At 51.0% G+C, this 18,982-nt stretch overlaps 1 protein-coding gene across 3 annotated transcripts in view; it reads right to left on the bottom strand.

Moving 5' to 3' along the window:
- The window catches only part of MYO18B (myosin XVIIIB), a 233,625-nt gene that overhangs the window by 151,534 nt on the left and 63,109 nt on the right, over positions 1-18,982 (bottom strand). For all 3 annotated transcript variants that reach the window (XM_082416250.1, XM_082416251.1, XM_082416249.1), the window contains 5 exons: positions 15,821-15,911; positions 13,874-14,066; positions 10,544-10,624; positions 8,321-8,468; positions 1,721-1,880 (listed from right to left, as the gene is read on the bottom strand). In XM_082416250.1, coding sequence (XP_082272376.1) covers positions 1,721-1,880; positions 8,321-8,468; positions 10,544-10,624; positions 13,874-14,066; positions 15,821-15,911 — 673 coding nt within the window. The remainder of the gene's footprint in view (positions 1-1,720; positions 1,881-8,320; positions 8,469-10,543; positions 10,625-13,873; positions 14,067-15,820; positions 15,912-18,982) is intronic.

Here is an 18,982-nt window from a genome sequence, read left to right as displayed (position 1 = left end):
CAGTTGGGGGGCGTGAAGCCCCTGGAAGCAGCAGCCCTGAGAGCGAAGGATGTTGGCACCAAGCCCTGGTACAGGGAGAGAAGGTCGGGCCCACAGCCCTGACCCCTGCACAAGGACTGCGCCATCTGTGGGGTTGGGAGACCTGACTTCTGGTCTCCAATTCAATTTGTGCCTTGGGCAGTCACGTGTCCTCTTTGGCCCTCCACTCCATATATATAAAGTGAAAGCTGAGTGGGCATGAGAACCTCCTGGGAAGCCCCCACCTGAGAGACTAGATGGGCCCAGGAATGAGAAGGCAATACCAGCAGTCCTGGTGAATCAGCGACCTGGGCTGCAGAACCACATGCTAAGAAAAAGCACCGTCTGCTCTCAAAATCACCAACGCTTGGCTCTCAAGCCTGCAAGACACCCTGCTGGGATTTACTGCCAACCTGCCGTGCTCTCTCACCTCCAAGCACACGCTGCTCCTTTTTCCCAGAACGTTCCCCCACTCACCAGGCCATCTGATCAACCAAGGTGTGCCCGCCCTTCCCTAACCCTACACCCCTCACTCAGCTTGAGCCACGGGATTTCAGAGCAGCAGGGAAATTTACAAGGCCACCAGACGTGTGTTGAGGGCCGGCTATGAACCAGGCTCCTTGATAAGCCATCTGTTATGTTACATCACCAAAGACTGACAGCACAGGTGTAAGCTTGGCAGCACCATTCCCATTTCTCAGACTGTGAAACTGTGACCCAGCTCACGCAGTTTGAAAAAGGCAAAAGCAGCATTTGTACATCTGCCTGACTCCAAAGCTGTGCAACATGGCCTTGCCCAACAAACCCTTATGTCATGGTGGAGGAAGCGAGAAACCCAGAGGAGGGAAAGGGACTGCCCACAGTCACCCAGGTGACACGGGGCAGGGCTGGGAGTTGACCCAGGTCTGCTGGCTCCCCACACAGCCCTCCATGTGCTCATTACCCTTCCTTCTGCTCCATCTTGACTTGATCTCTCTCCAGGAGCTGTGCGCCCCTGAGCCTCCCCAGATACAGGCTTTCCAATCAACTCTGACCACCTAGACCCAAATTGTACCCCGGCTCTGCCACTTTTTTTGCTATGTGATCAAAGGCGAACCACTTGGCCTCCTGGGGCCTCAGTTTTCTCATCTATAAAATGGGCCTAGGGATACAGTTGTTGTAAGAATTTAAAAGATGCTTATAAAGCATTCACCCTGATGCCAGGTGCATAGCAGGTGGTTAGTAAACGTTGTGGTCTCAGCTTCACTCACACGCACGCACACACACACAAACATTTCCCAATAGCTCTTTGAAGTCAAAGCAGCCCTCTGCTAGCACTTCTGAGCAGAGCAGTCAAGAAATGCAGTGAGCTTTTTTTAATGCTACAAAACATTATCACTTTGGTTTTACGACCCCCTAGTTTGAAGATGTCCATAAAAGTCCTTCCAGTCACATCATCTCCCAGATACTTAATGAAAGGCCAGAAGCCAAAATAAGAAGTCACAGCTTCCTAGCTTTTGTTCCACTTCCCCAGAAGGCCAGCTTTTCTCCTCAGCTGGACTCAGGCTGGCCCTGGGAGACGCTGAACTGCTCCTACTTGAGTACGGGTCTTTGCGCCATTAGGGAGGGGTTCCTGTACTGCTCTCCATCACTGGGTTGCTGTGACTTCACAGCCCCAGCACCTCAAATGCCCCGGCCCGTCCCCAGCCCTGGCCAGGCTCACCTCTTCGACTGCTGCAGGACCTGGGGGGCGTCCAGGGCCGAAAGATTAGGCTTGGCCCTGTGGAGCCAGCCCGTTAGGTCATAGCGCACGGGGTCGTGTCCCAGCTGGTGGGCGATCTCGCACTGCAGGGGTTGCTCACAGGTCCGGAGGGCAGAGGTCCCTGAAAGCAGATACGGGGCATGAGTCTTGGGACCTGGTGGGGACACTCTGTCATCACTTGGCATCACTGAGAACACGCTTTTCCCATTTTAATATGTTCCAACCTAGCTGAAGCTACCAGTTCTGGGCACCCATATTTCTCCTGCTTTGTGCATTTATGTGCATTACATCCAACCTCGATTCTGTTCCTCCTTGCTTTCTTAAATCCAGGATGCCTGTTTTTCCCAACTACCATCAGCACACACAATCTCCATGATTTTTGCCATACCCATGTATCACCTGGGCTGTTATTTACTTAATGTTTTCTTTCAATCGACTCATGTTTTTACCGGTAAAATGTATTTATACAGAAGCATTATACTGCAGATTTGGTGTGCCAGCCATATTTACTTTCTAATATTTGTGAAAATAAATACATAATTATTAAATATTTTGAAAATTCGTGTGTGTACCACCTGAAATTGTCTTGAATACCAGCTACCAAATAAATGCACAGCATATTCTTGGGAGATGCTGGCGGACACTTGGTTCCAAGGGACAGAGCGGGAGAAACAAATGGGCTTGGAGTTGAGAAGACCTGGGTTCCAATCCTGACGTGACCATTTATTACAGTGGGACAGGGGCCAAGCCACCTACATCTCTGAGCCTCAGTCTCCTCCTCTCCAAAATGTGGATTAAATAATACATGTCGGGCTTCCCTGGTGGCGCAGTGGTTGAGAATCTGCCTGCCAATGCAGGGGACACGGGTTCGAGCCCTGGTCTGGGAAGATCCCACATGCCACGGAGCAACTAGGCCCGTGAGCCACAATTACTGAGCCTGTGCATCTGGAGCCTGTGCTCCGCAACGAGAGGCCGCGATAATGAGAGGCCCGCGCACCGCGATGAAGAGTGGCCCCCGCTTGCCACAACTAGAGAAAGCCCTAGCACAGAAATGAAGACCCAACACAGCCATAAGTAAATTAAAAAAATAAATAAATAATAATAATAATAATAATACATATCTCCCAGGGCAGCATAAGGTCTGAAGGAGATAAGGTGTGTGGAGTACTTTGGTGGGGTGCCAGGGCAGTCACTCAGGAAGCAGCAGTCGTGGGTGTCACTGCCACTTCCTGCACTGAAACTTTTGCTGATGTTCTGGAATCACAAAAGGTTGACCTTCACATCCCCAGAGCCCAGCATCACGGTTGGCACATGACTGGAGTCTGGAAGTGCTTGTGGAATGAATGAATGAATGAATGGATGGATGGATGAATGAATGAATTCCTGATCGTTTTTCACATCCCTCTCATTGCAGTGATGCCCTCAGGCTGAGTAGTGGCTCCAGACCAATTATCATCAGGAGGTGTAGTACCATCTCGGTTCCTGTATCTACTCTGAATGATCTTTCTACATTTTCTCATCCCGTGATTGCCAATGGGCCAACACGTATCTAGGATCTTGATTGCCTCCCTTAAATCTTAATTTGCTTCCTCTACACTTCACTGAGCTAAGAAACGAAGGACCTGTGTTTCTTAGAACTCTGCACAAAATAAACAAAGTCCGAGAGTCTTCAGTTCTGATAAGTAAGGGGCATGGATTCTGCCGTCTGTTTGGCTGCTTGGAAATCCTTTGTGCTCACTTCCTGGATCTCCTCTATGTTCTGGATCATTAAAGTTACCAGAAAGGCACACTTCTGGTTAAGTGAAGCATCATTGCGTCAAGAGTGACGCATGAGCCCTTCAGAGCCGTGCAGTCCCTGTCCTTCCACTGAGAGAAGAGCAAGGGACTTCCCTGGCGGTCCAGTAGCTAAGACTCCGAGCTTCCAATGCAGGGGACCCAGGTTCAATCCCTGGTTGGGGAACTAAGATCCCACATGCCACGCAGTGCAGCCAAAAGATTAAAAAAAGAGAGAGAGAGAAGAGCAAGGGACAGAGCACACACTCGGCCCTGGGGTATACGTCCCCGACGCCCTGCAATGCTGCAGGTGTCTGCTTGCAAGGCTGCCTCCCTGCCCTGGACCGGCAGCAACGTGAGGGCAGGGGTTGTGCCCATTCAGCATGATGTCCAGCAGCTAGCACAGAGTTTGCTTCGAATGATGACCCCAAGGGCATTTGGGGAGGGGAAGGAGGCCAAGAGAGAAGAAAGGCTGCTCATGTCTGCTAAGCCCTGGCCACCCTCCATCACTCAGTCCTCACTCTGGTCTGTGATGTGAGCGTCACTGGCGCCCAGCATGCACCTTAGGTGAGAGGCAACAGACAGCGAGCTGGGTCAGCCAGAAAGCCCCATCTGTTCTGCTTGAATGAACGTTCCCATTAAACGTGGAACGATGATCAGAGCTAATCAGAAAGCCCTAGAGGCAAAATATATATATATTTTAATACCAAAACATCTGAGTTAATGTGTCTATCTCAGTCGGTACAGACAAGAATCTCCCCCCTGGGAACCGAGAGCCTTGCAGCATCCTGCTCGGGGTGTCCGGGACCGGCATGGTCAGGCCTCACAGGGAAAGGAGAGGGGCCGAGGGTCCTGCCCCAGCCACACCCTACAAGACACTTTCCACTTCTGACCCTACTCTGTGTGTCTTTAGCCGAAAAATCAGGACGAAAACATTCCATTCGAGAACTCCATTTCATTCGATTCTGGATCACCAGTGTGACTGGAGCAGAGCAAGCGAGGGGTGGGGAAAGGAAGATGGCAGGTGTCCACGGGGGCCCTGCTATGCTCCAGGCACTGGGGAGACAGCAGAGAACAAGACAGGGGCACCCCGCACCCTCGGGGCATACAGGGTGGTCGGGGGATTGACGAGAAGCAAGCAAAGCAAACGGTTCACCAAACATCCCAGAGCCCAAAAGGGGCCCTGAAGGAAATAAGCAGGGCGTCCTGTGATGGGACAACGTGGCTGAAGAGGGGACAGCTACAGACAGGGGTCAGGGAGGCCCCTGAGGAGGGGCCCTCGAGGAGGGGGCTGAAGGAGCACGTAGGCACACACAAGCTCCTCCGTCCTCACGCCAGCCCCCAGGGGCATCGCCATCTTACAGACGGGAGAGGGAGGCGATTTCCCAGAACTCACACACATTGCAATTAACTAGTGGAGCAGGGGTCCAACCCAGGTCTCTGGGGTCCACAGCCTGGGTGGGCTTTTAACAGATCTGCCTCCTGGCTTCCTGTGGGTCTACCATCCGCCGGAAAAATAAAAACCATTCCAGAACCCTGGAGACGTTTCCTGCAGACAGAGGCTACTTTCATAGCCTGGAGAAGGGTCAGGGGCCTGGCTGGCTCTCTGAGTGAGGCCTCCTGGGCGCCGCGCCAGCTCCGTTCTCGGTGCCTAAGGGGCCCCGGTCAGCCACATGGCTTCTCCAAGGCCCCAGATGCCCCCTGGAGGTGGGGCGTAGTGGAGCCCACAATGCCCAGCTCAGACTAAGGGCTCCACAAATAGCAATTTCATCTGCCCCTCAATCCCCGTTCACTGGCTGGCAGAGGCGGACGTACCTCAGAAAATAGAGGTGACCTTCCGGAACAGAGATGATCACTGGCAGCATCACATGGAGCACTAGGACCCCCTCCCCACCCTCCCGGGGGAGGGCAGTCCGGGGCTGCGCTATGACCTCCCCGGGCCCCGGGCACTTTGCTTTCATGAGCCCCTTCCTCCCTCTCTTTCCATATATATAGATATAGATATGTACTGTGTGTGTGTATATATATATGTATATACAAATACATATATATACATACACACAAAATTACATTTCATGACTGTTGGTATAAAAGCAAATAGATTAATATTAGTAATATATAAGTGTATTATATTAGCTTACTACAGCTGCCATAACAAAGTACCACAGACTGGGTGGCTTAAGCAACAGAAATTAATTTTCCCACAGTTCCGGAGGCTGGAGGCTGGAAGTCCAAGATCAAGGGGTTGTCAGCAGGGCTGGTTTCATTGACGTCTCTCTCCTTGGCTTGGAGACGGCTGCCTTCTCCCTGTATCTTTCCTCTGTGCATGTCTGTGTCCTAATCTCTTCTCCTAAGGACCAGTCATATGAAATTAGGACCCACCTCAATGACCTTATTTAACCGTTATTACCTCTTTGAAGACCCTATATCTATATAAAGTCACATTCTGGGGTGCTAGGAGTTAGGAATTCAATACATAAATTACTTTGCGGGGGAAATACAATTCAGTCCATAACATATACTTAAAACAATGTACTTAACCTAAACGTTTTTTCTTCTACTTTTAACAGAAATCAAAAGACTTTCATGGGCCGCTAAGAGTACTGTGGGCCCCTAAGAGTACCATAGGCCCCAGGCACTGCCCCTCTTGCCTGGGGGAGGAGTCGGCCCTGGGCAAGTCGCCGCAGACCCAAGCTCTCCAGGAGCCGTCGGGGTATTAACGCTCTGGGCACGGTCCAGGGAGAGCGGCTGGAGCCATCAGGTGGTACTGCTGTTTCTGCTGCTGTCAGCAAATCCAGCGCAGGAGTGCTGGCGGTGTATCCCGGACAGAGGCCCCAGCCCAGCGACACTGAAAGCTGTCACACGTCTTTCTCCAACTCTTCCTCCCAATTTCTCATAAGCCACTCCAGTCAGACGGTCACCCCCAACGCTCCCATTGGAGTTGTACTTGTCTTGGTGGTCAGTGACCTCCACGCACGCCAAGTCAGTGCCATTCCTCAGCCATGCCTCACTCGACCTTTCAGGAGCATTCAACTCGGTTGGTCCATCCCTCCTCCTGCGGCTTCCAGAGTGCCACATCCTCCCACTCCCCTCCTCCATCCCCGTCCACTGCTCCCCAGCCGCCTTTGCTGGACACAAGCTTTGTCCCTAGCCCCTTGACCCTGGAACGTCCCAGGGCTGAATCCCTGGCCATTTTCACTGCCAACCCTCATTCCTTTAGTGATCTAAACCAGAACTGTGGTCCTCAACATCTTACAGATTTTTTTTTTTTTTTTGCTTTATCACACATCTCCTCTGCTAGAATGTCAGTCCTTTGGAGTGGAGATTTTTGTTTTGTTCACAGATGTATTTCCTGGCCTAAGGCAGTGGCCACCACATTTTAGGTGCTCCTGAAATATCTGTTGAATGAACCAGTGAATGAATGAGCCCACATCCTGACCACCATGTCACTTAGGACCTAAAAGACCTCAGAGTGTACTTGTCTTCTTACGTGCCTGGGGGCATCCAGGTGAGGGGGGCTCACAGAGGTTTAGATCCAGACAAGGCTTGTGTTGAATCTGCCTTCTGACACTCACCCTCTGGGTGATCTTAGACAAGCGTCTCTACAAGCCTCTCTCTGGAGCTCACTTTCCTCATCCTGGGGGTAAGAATATCGACCTCCAAATACGTGACAGAATTCTACCAGACGTTGCACAAAGCTAAGAGCATGGGCCCTGTGTGGAGTGTGGACAGCATTCCTCCAGCCCCTGGAACGACAGGGATGATATTCTTCGTCGCATCCACAGCCTCGGCCTCATCAATGACATCACACCTGGCAGCTGACGACAAAGCTCCACAGGTACATCCTCTCACCCAATCACAGCAGCGGAAATTCTGGTGAAAGGGAGGCCAGGGCGAGCTCCAACCCCATTGTTCAAGACTACGTGAGATTTGTTCGGTGCCACGTTGGTGAAAATACGAATAGCCGGACTTGAACTTGAGGCTGACACGTGCCAAACCCTGTGGTCTCTGGTCTCACTGTCCCAGCTCGAAGTGTCCATCTCCCCTCGCACTTTTCCTCCTGCCAATCCAGCCCATCACCCGGTGCCGGGGACGCTGCCTGCTCGGTACCTCCAGAGTCTGCCCACCTCCCCGGGGCAGGCAGCTCCGCTCTCACCTCCCTGGCCTCCTTCCTATCGTGTCTCCACACTGCAGTCTGGGTGAACTTTCTAGGACATGAATCTGACCATACCCCCCGCTGCCTAGAATCCTTCATGGCTTCTCATTGCTCTTGGGTTAAGACCAACGTTTTCTGTGAGGCCTGCAAGGGCTCGAGGTCTGAGCCCAGATGACATCTCCCGCCTTGTCCTGTACTGCGCTCCCTGCTCTCTGTCACATTCACCGGCACGCCTCTCCCCCTGAGGGCCCCCGGCTCCCAGAGGAATGAGGTCTGCCTGCTGCCCACCACCAAACCCCAGTCTGCCATCTCAGGCTCAGCGGCCACACATGCGCTTATGTGTTAGCTTGTCATCTCCCCCGTCCCCGACTCCCCCCAGCAAGGACACAGATCCCATCAGTGCGTTTGCCGCCATATAGCATGGTACCCAGCACACGGTAGCTGCTCAGGACACTTGAGGAACACATGAACGAATGAACACACAAATGAATGAAAGCTCACCCAGGCACATGCACAGACGTTTCTGCACTCAGACTCCCCCACCCTGCTGTGCAGGCCTTGTCAGGGCTTTGACAAAGACAGATTCTAACCCCAGGCTGGACTAAGCACCCCGCCCCACCTTGCTCCCTCACCTTCAGCTTCAGCACCTTTCTTCTCAAAGGCGGCACAGAGGCGCTCGAGCACCACGCCGTCCCCGGAGCCCTCCACCCGGACCTCCTCATCCAGGACCCAGAAGAGGCCCCTGGCATCCTCAGTACCTCCTCTGGCTGGCAAGCGGACCTGGCAGGAGATCGGGATACACTGAGGAGTCCTGATCCTCTGACAGAGGCCAGGCCCGGGTTTCTCTTCCCACCCGTGGGAGTCGGGGGACCTGCCTCCCAGGCACCACAGGCCTAGATCCACACTCCCTACACCCCACACTCCCACTCACTGCAAGACTCTCAGTGTCGAAGCCACAAAACTAACAATCTCTTGGATACCAGGGGTCCAGATCCTGCCTCTGTCTTCATTTCCAGGGTGACCTTGGGCAACTTAACTGCACCTCTCTGAGCCTCATTTTTCCTCTTTTGCAAGATGGAGACTGGTAATCCTTTCCTCCAAGGGCCGTCGTGAGGGTTTAATAAGGGCAAGCACTCTGTAAACTACACATCTCTGGCTCCACACAGGCAGCTGGTCTATTCGTGCACAGCCAAACATGAAAGGATTAATCCCATCCGCATCACTTCCTCTTAGAAGTCTTAGTATTTTTTTAAACTAAAATCTTGAGGGGAAAAAAAAAAAGTTCCCAAAGCATGTCTTAGAGAAGGTGAAGTTGGTTCAGCGGCACAGACGCGGAATTCTAAATCTAGCCACCAGTGTCAGAGACCATCCAGGCGACCCTGACGCTTTGCATACAGGAAACTGAAAGAGGTCCGGAGAGTCTGCGGGACTTACCCGAGGGCCCACAGTGGGCTGACACATCTGAAAATGGTGCCAAGTGGTTAAAGTGGGAATGTGATGCATATGATGGCCAACGGTCCCAGTGCGCCTGGGGCCAGGGGCTTCCCAGGACGTAAGGATTTCAGTGCTGAGGCCAGCAAAGTCCCTGGCACACCAGCACAGTTGGTCACCCTAATTCAGGAATATCAGTCCACACCCCACTGAGAGGGGTCCAGAGAGGGGAAGGGGCACGTACAGGGTCACATAGAGAGGCCCAGGGGCAGAAGTGGACCTGGATCCCAGGTATCCTGAATCTTCACCTTGGTGAAGAAATCTTCACCTTATTTGCAGGGGTTGAAACCTACAGTCAGCCCATCCCCAGAAAATAGCTGTTCCAGCCACTGCCCAGGGGTCCCGGGGATACCATGGTCCTTCCCTCCTTGCACTGCCCGGGTGATCCCTTCAGGCCTGCCCCTCCCAGGTGAGGAAGCAGGACAGGGACGGGGAACCAGCCCGAGAGGTGCCAGCAAGAAGCAGCAGCAGCAGGTGTGAAGGGCCAGCTCAGCTCACAGACTGAGAGAGCTTTGCAGGGGCAGGTACAGCCCGCTGTGAGCCCAGAGAAGCCAAGGGACCAGGACAAGGTGTCCAAGTGCAGGAGAAACGCAACCTGCGGGACACCTACTGTGGGCCACACACCCTGCAGGGGCTTTACGTGCCAGATACCACGGGCGTTCACGACAACCCAGGGGATACCATCTATCGTTCCCACTTGGGTGATGAGGAAGCTGAGGCTTGGAGAGGTTAAGTGACGTGCCCAAGGTCACCAAGATCGGACCGGAGCCCAGCAAGTTCCATGGCCCAAGCACTTTCACACCAAGATGCGCAATGGCCAAGGGCAGCTCTGGGAGACGGTTGAGCATAGGTGCAGATCTGGGGTCAGCACAGTGGGGTCTGGGGCTGGGGAAAGGGAGATAAAGACTCAGGTATCCCCCAAACTAAAGCCTGTCTGCCTCCAAGGAACTCAAGAGCCTGGATCCACCATCACCCCCACTCTCCATCCCCCAGGGGCCCCTACTGTCCCGGTCTCTGCTGGGCACAGCACCTTCGTCTGAACACCCCATCTTTCCAGGTGACAGTGGCTGGAGACCCCTGGGCACCGGCCCTGGACTCCCCTCACCTCAGACCACAGCCCAGGTGTGGGTGCGTTCTAAGACGCAGACTCAGATTCGCAACCTGATGGGATGTAAATATTCTTTGCCCAGGCCACACCCCCCAGACCAATCAACACAGAATCGGGGAGTGGGTCCCAGGCGTCAGTGTTTTTAACAATCCCTGGGTCACGCTAGGTGCAGGCAGCGTTGAGATCCAGTAGCTCAAAGGCTCAAATCTGCCAGGATTTCTAAAAAGGCCGTGCGGCATCTGAGAGGCCGTGTTACCTGCGAGGGACTCTGATCCACAGCAGCCACCGTGGTCCCCAGGGACGGCTCCGGGAGGGCAAACTGCACAGCAACGTCTTCCTAGAAAGTCACAGAAGTGCAGCGTTAGCTCCTGCCACGAGCTGAAGGGGAAGAAGCTTCTGAAGGAGGAAAGAAAAGTGAGGACTTTCATCGTCACACTTTGGCCTTTTTTTATCATTATTTTTTAATTGTGGTAAGAGTAGACGTGGCATAAAATTTAACATTTAAATCATTTTTAAGTGCATGGTTCATTGGTGTAAAGTACATTCACACTGTTGCGTAACTGTCACTACCATCCATCTCCAAAACGTTTCTCACCTTGCAAAACTGAAACTCTGCACCCATTAAACACTAACTCCCCATTTCCCTCTCCCTATTTCTGTCTATGAATCTGACTACTATAAATATCTCGTATGAACAGAATCGTACAGCATTTGTCCTTTTGTGACTGGGTTATTGCACACTTAGCATAATGTCCTCAACGTTCATCCAGTCGTAGCATGTGTCAGAATGTCCTTCCTTTTTATGGTTGAATAATAGCCCCTTGTGTGAATAGATCACATTTCTTAATCCATTCATTCACTGATGGACACTTGGGTTGCTTCTACCTTTTGGCTATTACAAACGATACTGCTGTGAACATGGGTGTACAAATATCTCTTCAAGACCTTGCTTGAAATTCTTTTGGGTAGATACCCAGAAGTGGAATTGCTGGATCAAATGATAGTTCTATTTTTAATTTTTTGAGAAAACACCATACTGTATCCCACGGCAGCTGCACCATTTTTATTGTGCACAAGGGTTCCAGCTTCTCTACATCCTCCCCAACGCTTCTTACTTTTTTTAGTCTAGTGGGTGTGAAATGGTATCTCAATGTGGTTTTGATTTGCATTTCCCTGAACTAGTGATGCTGAACATCTTTTCGTGTATTTATGGACCATCTGTATATCTTCTTTGGAGAAATATCTATTCAACTCCTTTGCCCATTTTTAATCAGGTTCTTTGTTTATTTGTTTTTTATCATCACCCCTTAGCCTTTGTGTGAGAAGAAAGGATACAGACCAGCATCCCAATAATATCCTGATATTTTTCCTCAGGGTGGTCAGCAATCATGGTGAGAGCTTTATCAGGAACTGATAATTCAGGGCAAACTTTTCTAATATTTACTGAGTACCTAATAAGTGCTGGGCTGAGTGCTGGGTGCTGGATGCAGCAAAAAAACTATGGATAATAACAGTTGGCATATAAAATTAACCAGAAACATCCAGATAATGCTATGCACAAAGATGTTCATCACTGTGTTGTTTATAACAGCATAAACGTGGAAATAACCCAGACGGCCAAAAGAGAGTTCAGATAGAATCAGACATAACCACAAACATGCATCCTTACTAAGAGCTGTGAATGGAGTGAGGAAATGTGAATAACATAATGCTATGAGGAAGAACACTACAAACTCGTGTGTACAGATGGATGGGAAATCTGTAGAGAAGACCATATATGGAAAAATGGCTGGTATAAGATACAGACAGTGGTAACAGTGGTTGCCTCTGGGTGGTGGGGCTAAAAGAGATTGTGTTTTCTGCTTCTTGACACTTATACGCACTTTCCAGTTTTTAAATAAAAAACATGTTTTACTTTGATCAGAAATAAGTGAAATATGATGGCTGCTACCATATGTGGAATGCCTAATACAGATTACGCATTTTCTATCCCACTTCATCAAATGCTCCAAATAGCGCCTTTAGGCAGTACGGTAAAAATGATCGTGAAAATAACCGCCACCTCTCCCCTTCCCCGTATCCACACTCTCTGTACAGATATGGAAGTTTCTCCCATCAAAAAGTGGACGCCATTTCCCCGCCCCGTGAGTCAGGGCTCAGCCTTGGACTTGCTGTGACCAACTGAATAAAGCAGAGGTGACGTTGCCAGTTCCAAGTCTCGGTCCCAAGGGGCCCTGAGCACTCCTGCTCGCTCTCTTGGACCCCTGCCCAGCGCCACGAGAACAGCCTGAGCTAACCTGCTGGAGGACAGGGCACTCCTGGAACACAGGTGAGTCATCCTAGCCAAAGGGCTGCCTGGATCAGCTCATGGCCAGCTGACCCCCAGACACAGGGGAGAGCCAGCCAAGAGCCACCTACCCAACCTGCCTCTGACCACAGGCACATGCTCTCCCAGCCAAGACCAGAAGAGCTACCTAGGCAACCCACAGACCTGCGAGCAATAACAAAAGGTTATTTTTTAAGCTACTATGTGTTGGGATAGTTTATTATGCAGAATTATTGCGGGAAATGGTAACTGATACAGGAGTATTGCTATTTCTATTCTACATGTGATGAAATCGAGGTTCAGAGAGGGTGAGTGACTTTCCTAAGGCCACACAGCCAATAAGTGACAGAGTTAGAGTGAGACCCCAGGTCTCAGCAATGCCATGTGTTTAAGATTTATTTATATTGATGTTTTCATGTTTATTGCTGTGTGGGCTCCAACCAAAGAAATGACCATAATTTCAATACCCATTATCCTACTAATAAACAATATGATCATTTCTCATATTTTCCCATTAGCACTTGCTGGAGCCAAAGAGGTCCCCTTCAGGGAGGAAGGAGGGAGCAGATGCTAGGGGGCGTCTGGGGTGCTGGCGATGTTCTCTCCTTTCATCCTGGGTGGTAGCTGCAATGAGTGTGCATGGTTGGACAAATTCACTAAGCTGTACACTTCTGATTCAGGCACTCATCTGTGTAAATGTTATAGCTCAAAAAATTTTTTTAAGTATAAGTAAAGGAGGGAAGGCAGGGACGTGCCTGTACAGGTTTCCTGGTTCACATATACAGAGTTTCTCCGGGGGGCCTCATAGAATGGGAACTGTATCTTCACCTTTCCTAGATGCTCCCACATTATGATCCAAAAGGTGTGCAAACCCACTATTTTCACCCACAACCGGGCACGAAGGGCCTTCCACGGGGAAGATGCAAACTAACGGTTGGAGGAGGATTCAGCTTGGGTATGTGGGCGAGGAGGAAGAGGTCAGCACAAACAAGGGACAGCTGTGGGAGCGAGGCCTGCGGAACCCCAAGTTCTGGACTGTAAGGCGCAGGGGCCGTGGCTGGAGACTGGGCTGTAGAGGGAGACAGGGGAGCAGCAGAGGCCCAGGAGCCAGGCCTGGAGTTTGGGTTTTAATTATCGACGGACCAGACAGGATGAAGCTAAAACCTACCGGAGGACCAGACGACCACCCCCTCCCCTGCCCCGCCCAGCCTCACGCCCTCACTGAGGCCCTGCGAAGGCCCCGCCCCAGCCCAGCCATACCTCTCGGAATCGCTCCAGCGTTGAGACAAAGGTCCGCTGGTAGAAAAGCAGCTGCAAGCGCTCGTGAGCGTAATTGTGGCACAGCTCCTCAAAGGTGGCGGCCCGGTCTTTGCCCTGGTGCCGGGGGTTCTGAAAGCCTGGAGAGTCCACCACCATGATGGAGGCCATGGAGAGGTGGTGGGAGGAGAAGGATCTGGGGGGAAAGGAGAGGGGCCCCGAGAGGACATGGACTCTTAGAACCCCGCTGGTCCAAGCCTCCCGCACCCCTGCATCACAGAGATGGAGAAACCGGAGCAGCATGCTGGGCGGGTCTGCAGATCCAGCAGATCTCACCACTTGCAGGCTGTGTGACCTTCGGAAAGTTACTTAACCTCTCTGAGCATGGGTTTCCCCCACTGTTAAATGGTGGTAGGGGTGAGTAGGATGACCCCAGGGGCTGCAGTAAGAAGAGAAGGAGTTGAAGTATGGAAAGTGCCTCCCATGGACACCACAGGCCTTCAGGAAACATGCTCTCTCTACCAGGCCCAGAGGAGAGAAATGACTTGCTTAAGGTCGCACCACAAATTGGCTATAAAGTTAGGACTAGAGTCTCCTTTTCTTGCTTAGTGACACGCTGCTAGAGAAAAACAATTTTGTTCAGTGCCTGCCTCAGTTTACAAAGATCTCTCAAGCCATCACCTCCTTGGAGCCTCTTGACAAATCTATCAGGGGGACAGAGAAGGGATTATTCACATCAAAAAGCAGGAGTTAAGAGACTCTGGAGAAAGTCACATGTGGGCTCCAACCCTCGCTCAGCCACGGAGGGGCTGTGTGTCTTGGGAGAGTTGCCTGACCTCTCTGAAACTCAGCTGTGAAATGGCTAATGATGGAGATGAACTTAGAAGGCCGTTGGGAGGGTTGGATGTGATAAGACATCCACGGCTCTGAACGTGGCAAAGCGGTAAGTGTTTTCTGCTATTATTATCATTAGCATGACCAGCTATACACTTTGGACGGCCCTTAGTTTGAACCTGAGCTCTTTGCTGTTACTTGCTGAGGTTTTCCATCTGTAAAGTGGGGCCAATAAGATCAGCCACCACATAGACATGCATGAAGATTAAATCAGTTAATGTTCAGAAAGCCAGACGCCTGTGAGGTGCTCATAAACGTGAGCACAGTGGGTATCGTTCTCACCGATACACCCACTTCATGGAGGCAGGCTCCCAGAGCCAACCAGGAAGCAGCCGCCCTCTGCAGGCTGAAGCAGCCGCCCTCCACTGGCAGTTCACCAATCAATACTTCTTCCCCTAAGCACGCATGATCCCCCTGGTTTCTAGATAATGTGTCTGTGGTCTCAGAGGGTAATTACTCCAGCAGCAAGAGAGGGAGCCGATTCTGTGTCTGTGGAGAACCCCATGTGCACTGTTGCTACACGCCAGCCTCATCCCCTTAACAGGATGTCAGAAGCCTAATTACACCTCCTGCTTTCACAGAGGAGGGAGGGAAGCCCTTGGCCCAGCTCTGGTTTGGCCTCACTGGAACTGCTTAAAGATTCCCCAGGGCTCAGCAGCACTCAGCACGGTAGAAGACAGAGGCTCCCGGCCGTACTACCTGCAGATACCTGCAGTATTTTAGGACCACGATTAGGAAGAGTTGTTTACAGACACTACTTCTTTTTTTACTTTATTGTTTAATTTTTTAGTGATTTCTTTTAATCCTTGCAGTGACCCTGAAGGAAAGAGCCATTTTTACAGATGCAGAAGGGAAGGTCAGAGAGGTGAACTGATTCGCCAAAGTCACACAGCCCACGGGTGGCCAAGGTGGAATTTAAACCCAGCACCATAAGACATGGCTCAACAACCCCCTCTCCGGCTCAACAAAACTCCAGTCTGCTAATCTCCCCGGGCTTGGGCTCGTTCATACACTGCAAAGAGGCCGCCTCTGTAACCGGGAGAAGGTTGCCATTACCTGTTGATGAGCGAGACCACGGCGGCAAAGACCTCTTGGTACAGGCCCGAGGCCATGCCCTCCACACACTCCACTCCTGTCATCTTGAGCCCTACAGTGGGGAAGAGGGGGGGGTTGGCACCCCGTGGTCAGGACCTTGTCTGGGGCCGAGGACGTCGCTCCAATGCCATCACTACTGGCCTTAGCGCATCTTCCCCCAACGCGCACACACACGTCCCCCTACTGCTGAAATTACTTACGTTCTTAGGACCAAGTTCAAGTGTCTTACCAAGTCTTCCAGGGTCCTGTGTAACCTGGCCCTACCTCCCTAACCTCCATTGTGATCTCCTGCTCAACCCTCAGGGCTCAACCCAATGTCACCTCCTCAGGGAAGCCTGCCTTGACCATCACCACCAACCCATTAAGCCAATTCCCAGGTCTACCTTGCTTTTTTCAAAATTTTATTTATTTTTCAAACTGAAGTAATGATTGACATACCAAAAAACCTGTACATTTTTAATGTATACATCCTGATGAGTTTGAAGTATACACCCATGACACCATCACCATAAACACACCACAAACATAAACATCAGCTCTAAAAGTTTCTTCCCTCCGTCTTTGTGTGTGCGCCTGCGTGTGTATGCGTGCGCACGAGATAGGAACTTTTAACATAAGATTAACAAATTTTTAAGTATAGAATACGGTATTGTTAACTATAGGGACTTTGCTGTACAGTAGAGATATTCATCTACTGATCATTTTATTCATCTACCCTCTAGGATTTATTCATCTTCAATAAATAAAACTATGTGCCCTTTGATCAAAATGTCCCATTTCCCCCTCCCTCCACCGCCCTGGTAACCACCATTCTACTCTCTGCCTATATGAGTTTGACTTTTTGAGATTTCTGATGTGAGTAGTATATTATTCAATAGTAAAAAAAAAAAAGAAGGAAATCCTGCCATTTGCTACAACACGGAGGATGAACCTGGAGGACGTCATGCTAAGTGAAGTAAACCGGACACAGAAGGACAGATCTACCCTGATTTTACAGCACTGACCACAGCACATCTGTACTTTGTGGTTATTTCGTTAACCTGCGTCTCCCCCACCCACCACCCAGGCAGGGAGCGCCCTGAGGATGAGGACTACCTCTGGGTTTGCTGGCTCCAAATCCCCAATTCCTGACACATAGTAGTTACTCAGTAAATATCTGTTGTTCCCTCTTTCTAGAGGGAAATTTGGCAATTTTATAGTAGAAGCCATAACATGTTCATATACTTGGACTTAATAACTTCACTCAGGATTTTATTCTAATGAAATAATTCAGAGAAACAAAGATTTCTAAGTATGTATGGTCTCCCAATTGTTGCTTAAATTGGCAAAAAAAAAAATCACTTTTTTGAGACAACCTGAACATCCAACAATAGGAAATGGGTTAGATAATTTGTAGTCCATCTGTACAAAGGAATATTTAAAGTCAGGTCTAGAAGAATATTGAATGAGATGGAAAAGTGCCTGCCTATAGTGTTAGGAGGAATAAAAAAAGCTTAGAAAATTATTATAATGGCGGCCCCAATTTTGTACAAACACACACACTGGTCCCATTAGAACAGCCAGCCTTGATTAGGGGTCACTGAGCAAAGCGGGATAAGGAGTGGAGGGCTCAGATCACAAATATTGACCCTTAGGTTTTGGTTCCATCCACAGGATTGGAAACACAATTTGCAAATCTACACGCACTAGTGCCTAGAGAAACAGTTCTGCTTGTACATTCCAGGCAGCCCACTGCAACCCCAAAGCATTTCCCGTCCCTGCTTTAACTCTGCCCCCAACCTGGGTCGTTGCTAGGCAACCCACAGCCTCCCAGCATCTCTCATAAGCTTGCCGGTCCCCTGCCTGCTTAACGTCTACCCTTGAGACCTCAGCCTGAGAGGGTGACTCAGCTTCACCAAGCAGCGTGTGCATGCGTCTGTGCTCGTGTGTGCGTGTGTGTGCATATGTGCATTGTGTGCATGTGATGGTGCACGCACATGCATGTGTGCGCATGCCTGTGCATGGTATGTGTGTGTGCCTGTGTCCGAGAGGAGCTGTAACCATTAAGCAGACCCCAGCTTACACCAGGGCACAGACCTGGAAGGCAGTGGAGTCTCAGTGACATCAGCCATCAAGCTGAAGTCCCTGGCGGGTGGAGCAGCCACGGGAATCCGAGGGGCCTCTAAGAGATGGACCCCAAAACCACAGTTCCAAACACTGCTACCCACTAAGCCCAGACTCTGTGGTCTCTGGGAGAGCTACTCTTAGAGAGTTTTCAGTGAACCCTGGGGCTCCAAGGGGTCCCTCCGCCCTCACCTTCTGCAGCCAAAGCATCTGGCTGCAGAGGCTGCGGACTTGGCACTCAGCAGACCTCACTCTAGCAGGTGCAGTACAAAGCTCCTGCTTTTCCCCCAGGTCTTTTCAAGCACTCCCATTCCTCCTGCTGCTCAGGCCAAAGTCCTAGAAGGTGTCCTGGCCCCTCGCTTCCACCTAGGGCCCATGCCATCAGCTCTAACTGTAAACGAGACCTTGAACTGGTCCACCTCATCCCATCTGTTCCCACCTCCATCACCTCACCAAGGTGACTTGTACCCATTCCCACTCATTCCCTGATCTTCCTCCAGGCTGAGCTTCATGAAGAATAAAACAAATCATGCCATTCCCCTGCCTGTGCCTCCACGGCTTCCCTTGGTCTGAGCAGAAAACCCCTAGTTTACAGACTATTATGTGAGCTGACCCCACTGAGCTCTCCAACCTTATCTACTGTCCTCCCAGCTGGGCCAACCATCCTGGCCTTACTTCTGTTCCTCAAAGTGGAAGGTGAGTCTTCTGTCTACAGCGTAGGGGCTCAGCAGATACAACCTCCACTGGAAACGCGTTGGTCCCTTGGCACCAACCACAGCATCCCCTCTTTGCAGCACAGGGCCCCCTCCTGGGTTTCAGCAGCCTTTGACCCCTGGGCAGAGCTAACTATCTGACCATAAGCACGGTGCCAGAAGGAGCCAAGTCCATTTCCAGGGGAGTGGCTTCCCTTGCACCTAGAAGGTCTGCACACCGTAGACCCTCAGTAAATCCTCGATGGATAGTGAAAGGATGCTGGTGTGTCCCCGCGGGGCTGGCCCCGCAGGGACACAGCCCACCCAG

This window comes from Balaenoptera physalus (assembly GCF_965194825.1).
Source record: "Balaenoptera physalus genome assembly, chromosome: 12".
NCBI lineage: Eukaryota > Metazoa > Chordata > Mammalia > Artiodactyla > Balaenopteridae > Balaenoptera > Balaenoptera physalus.
This window is presented reverse-complemented; position numbering and strand designations above follow the sequence as displayed.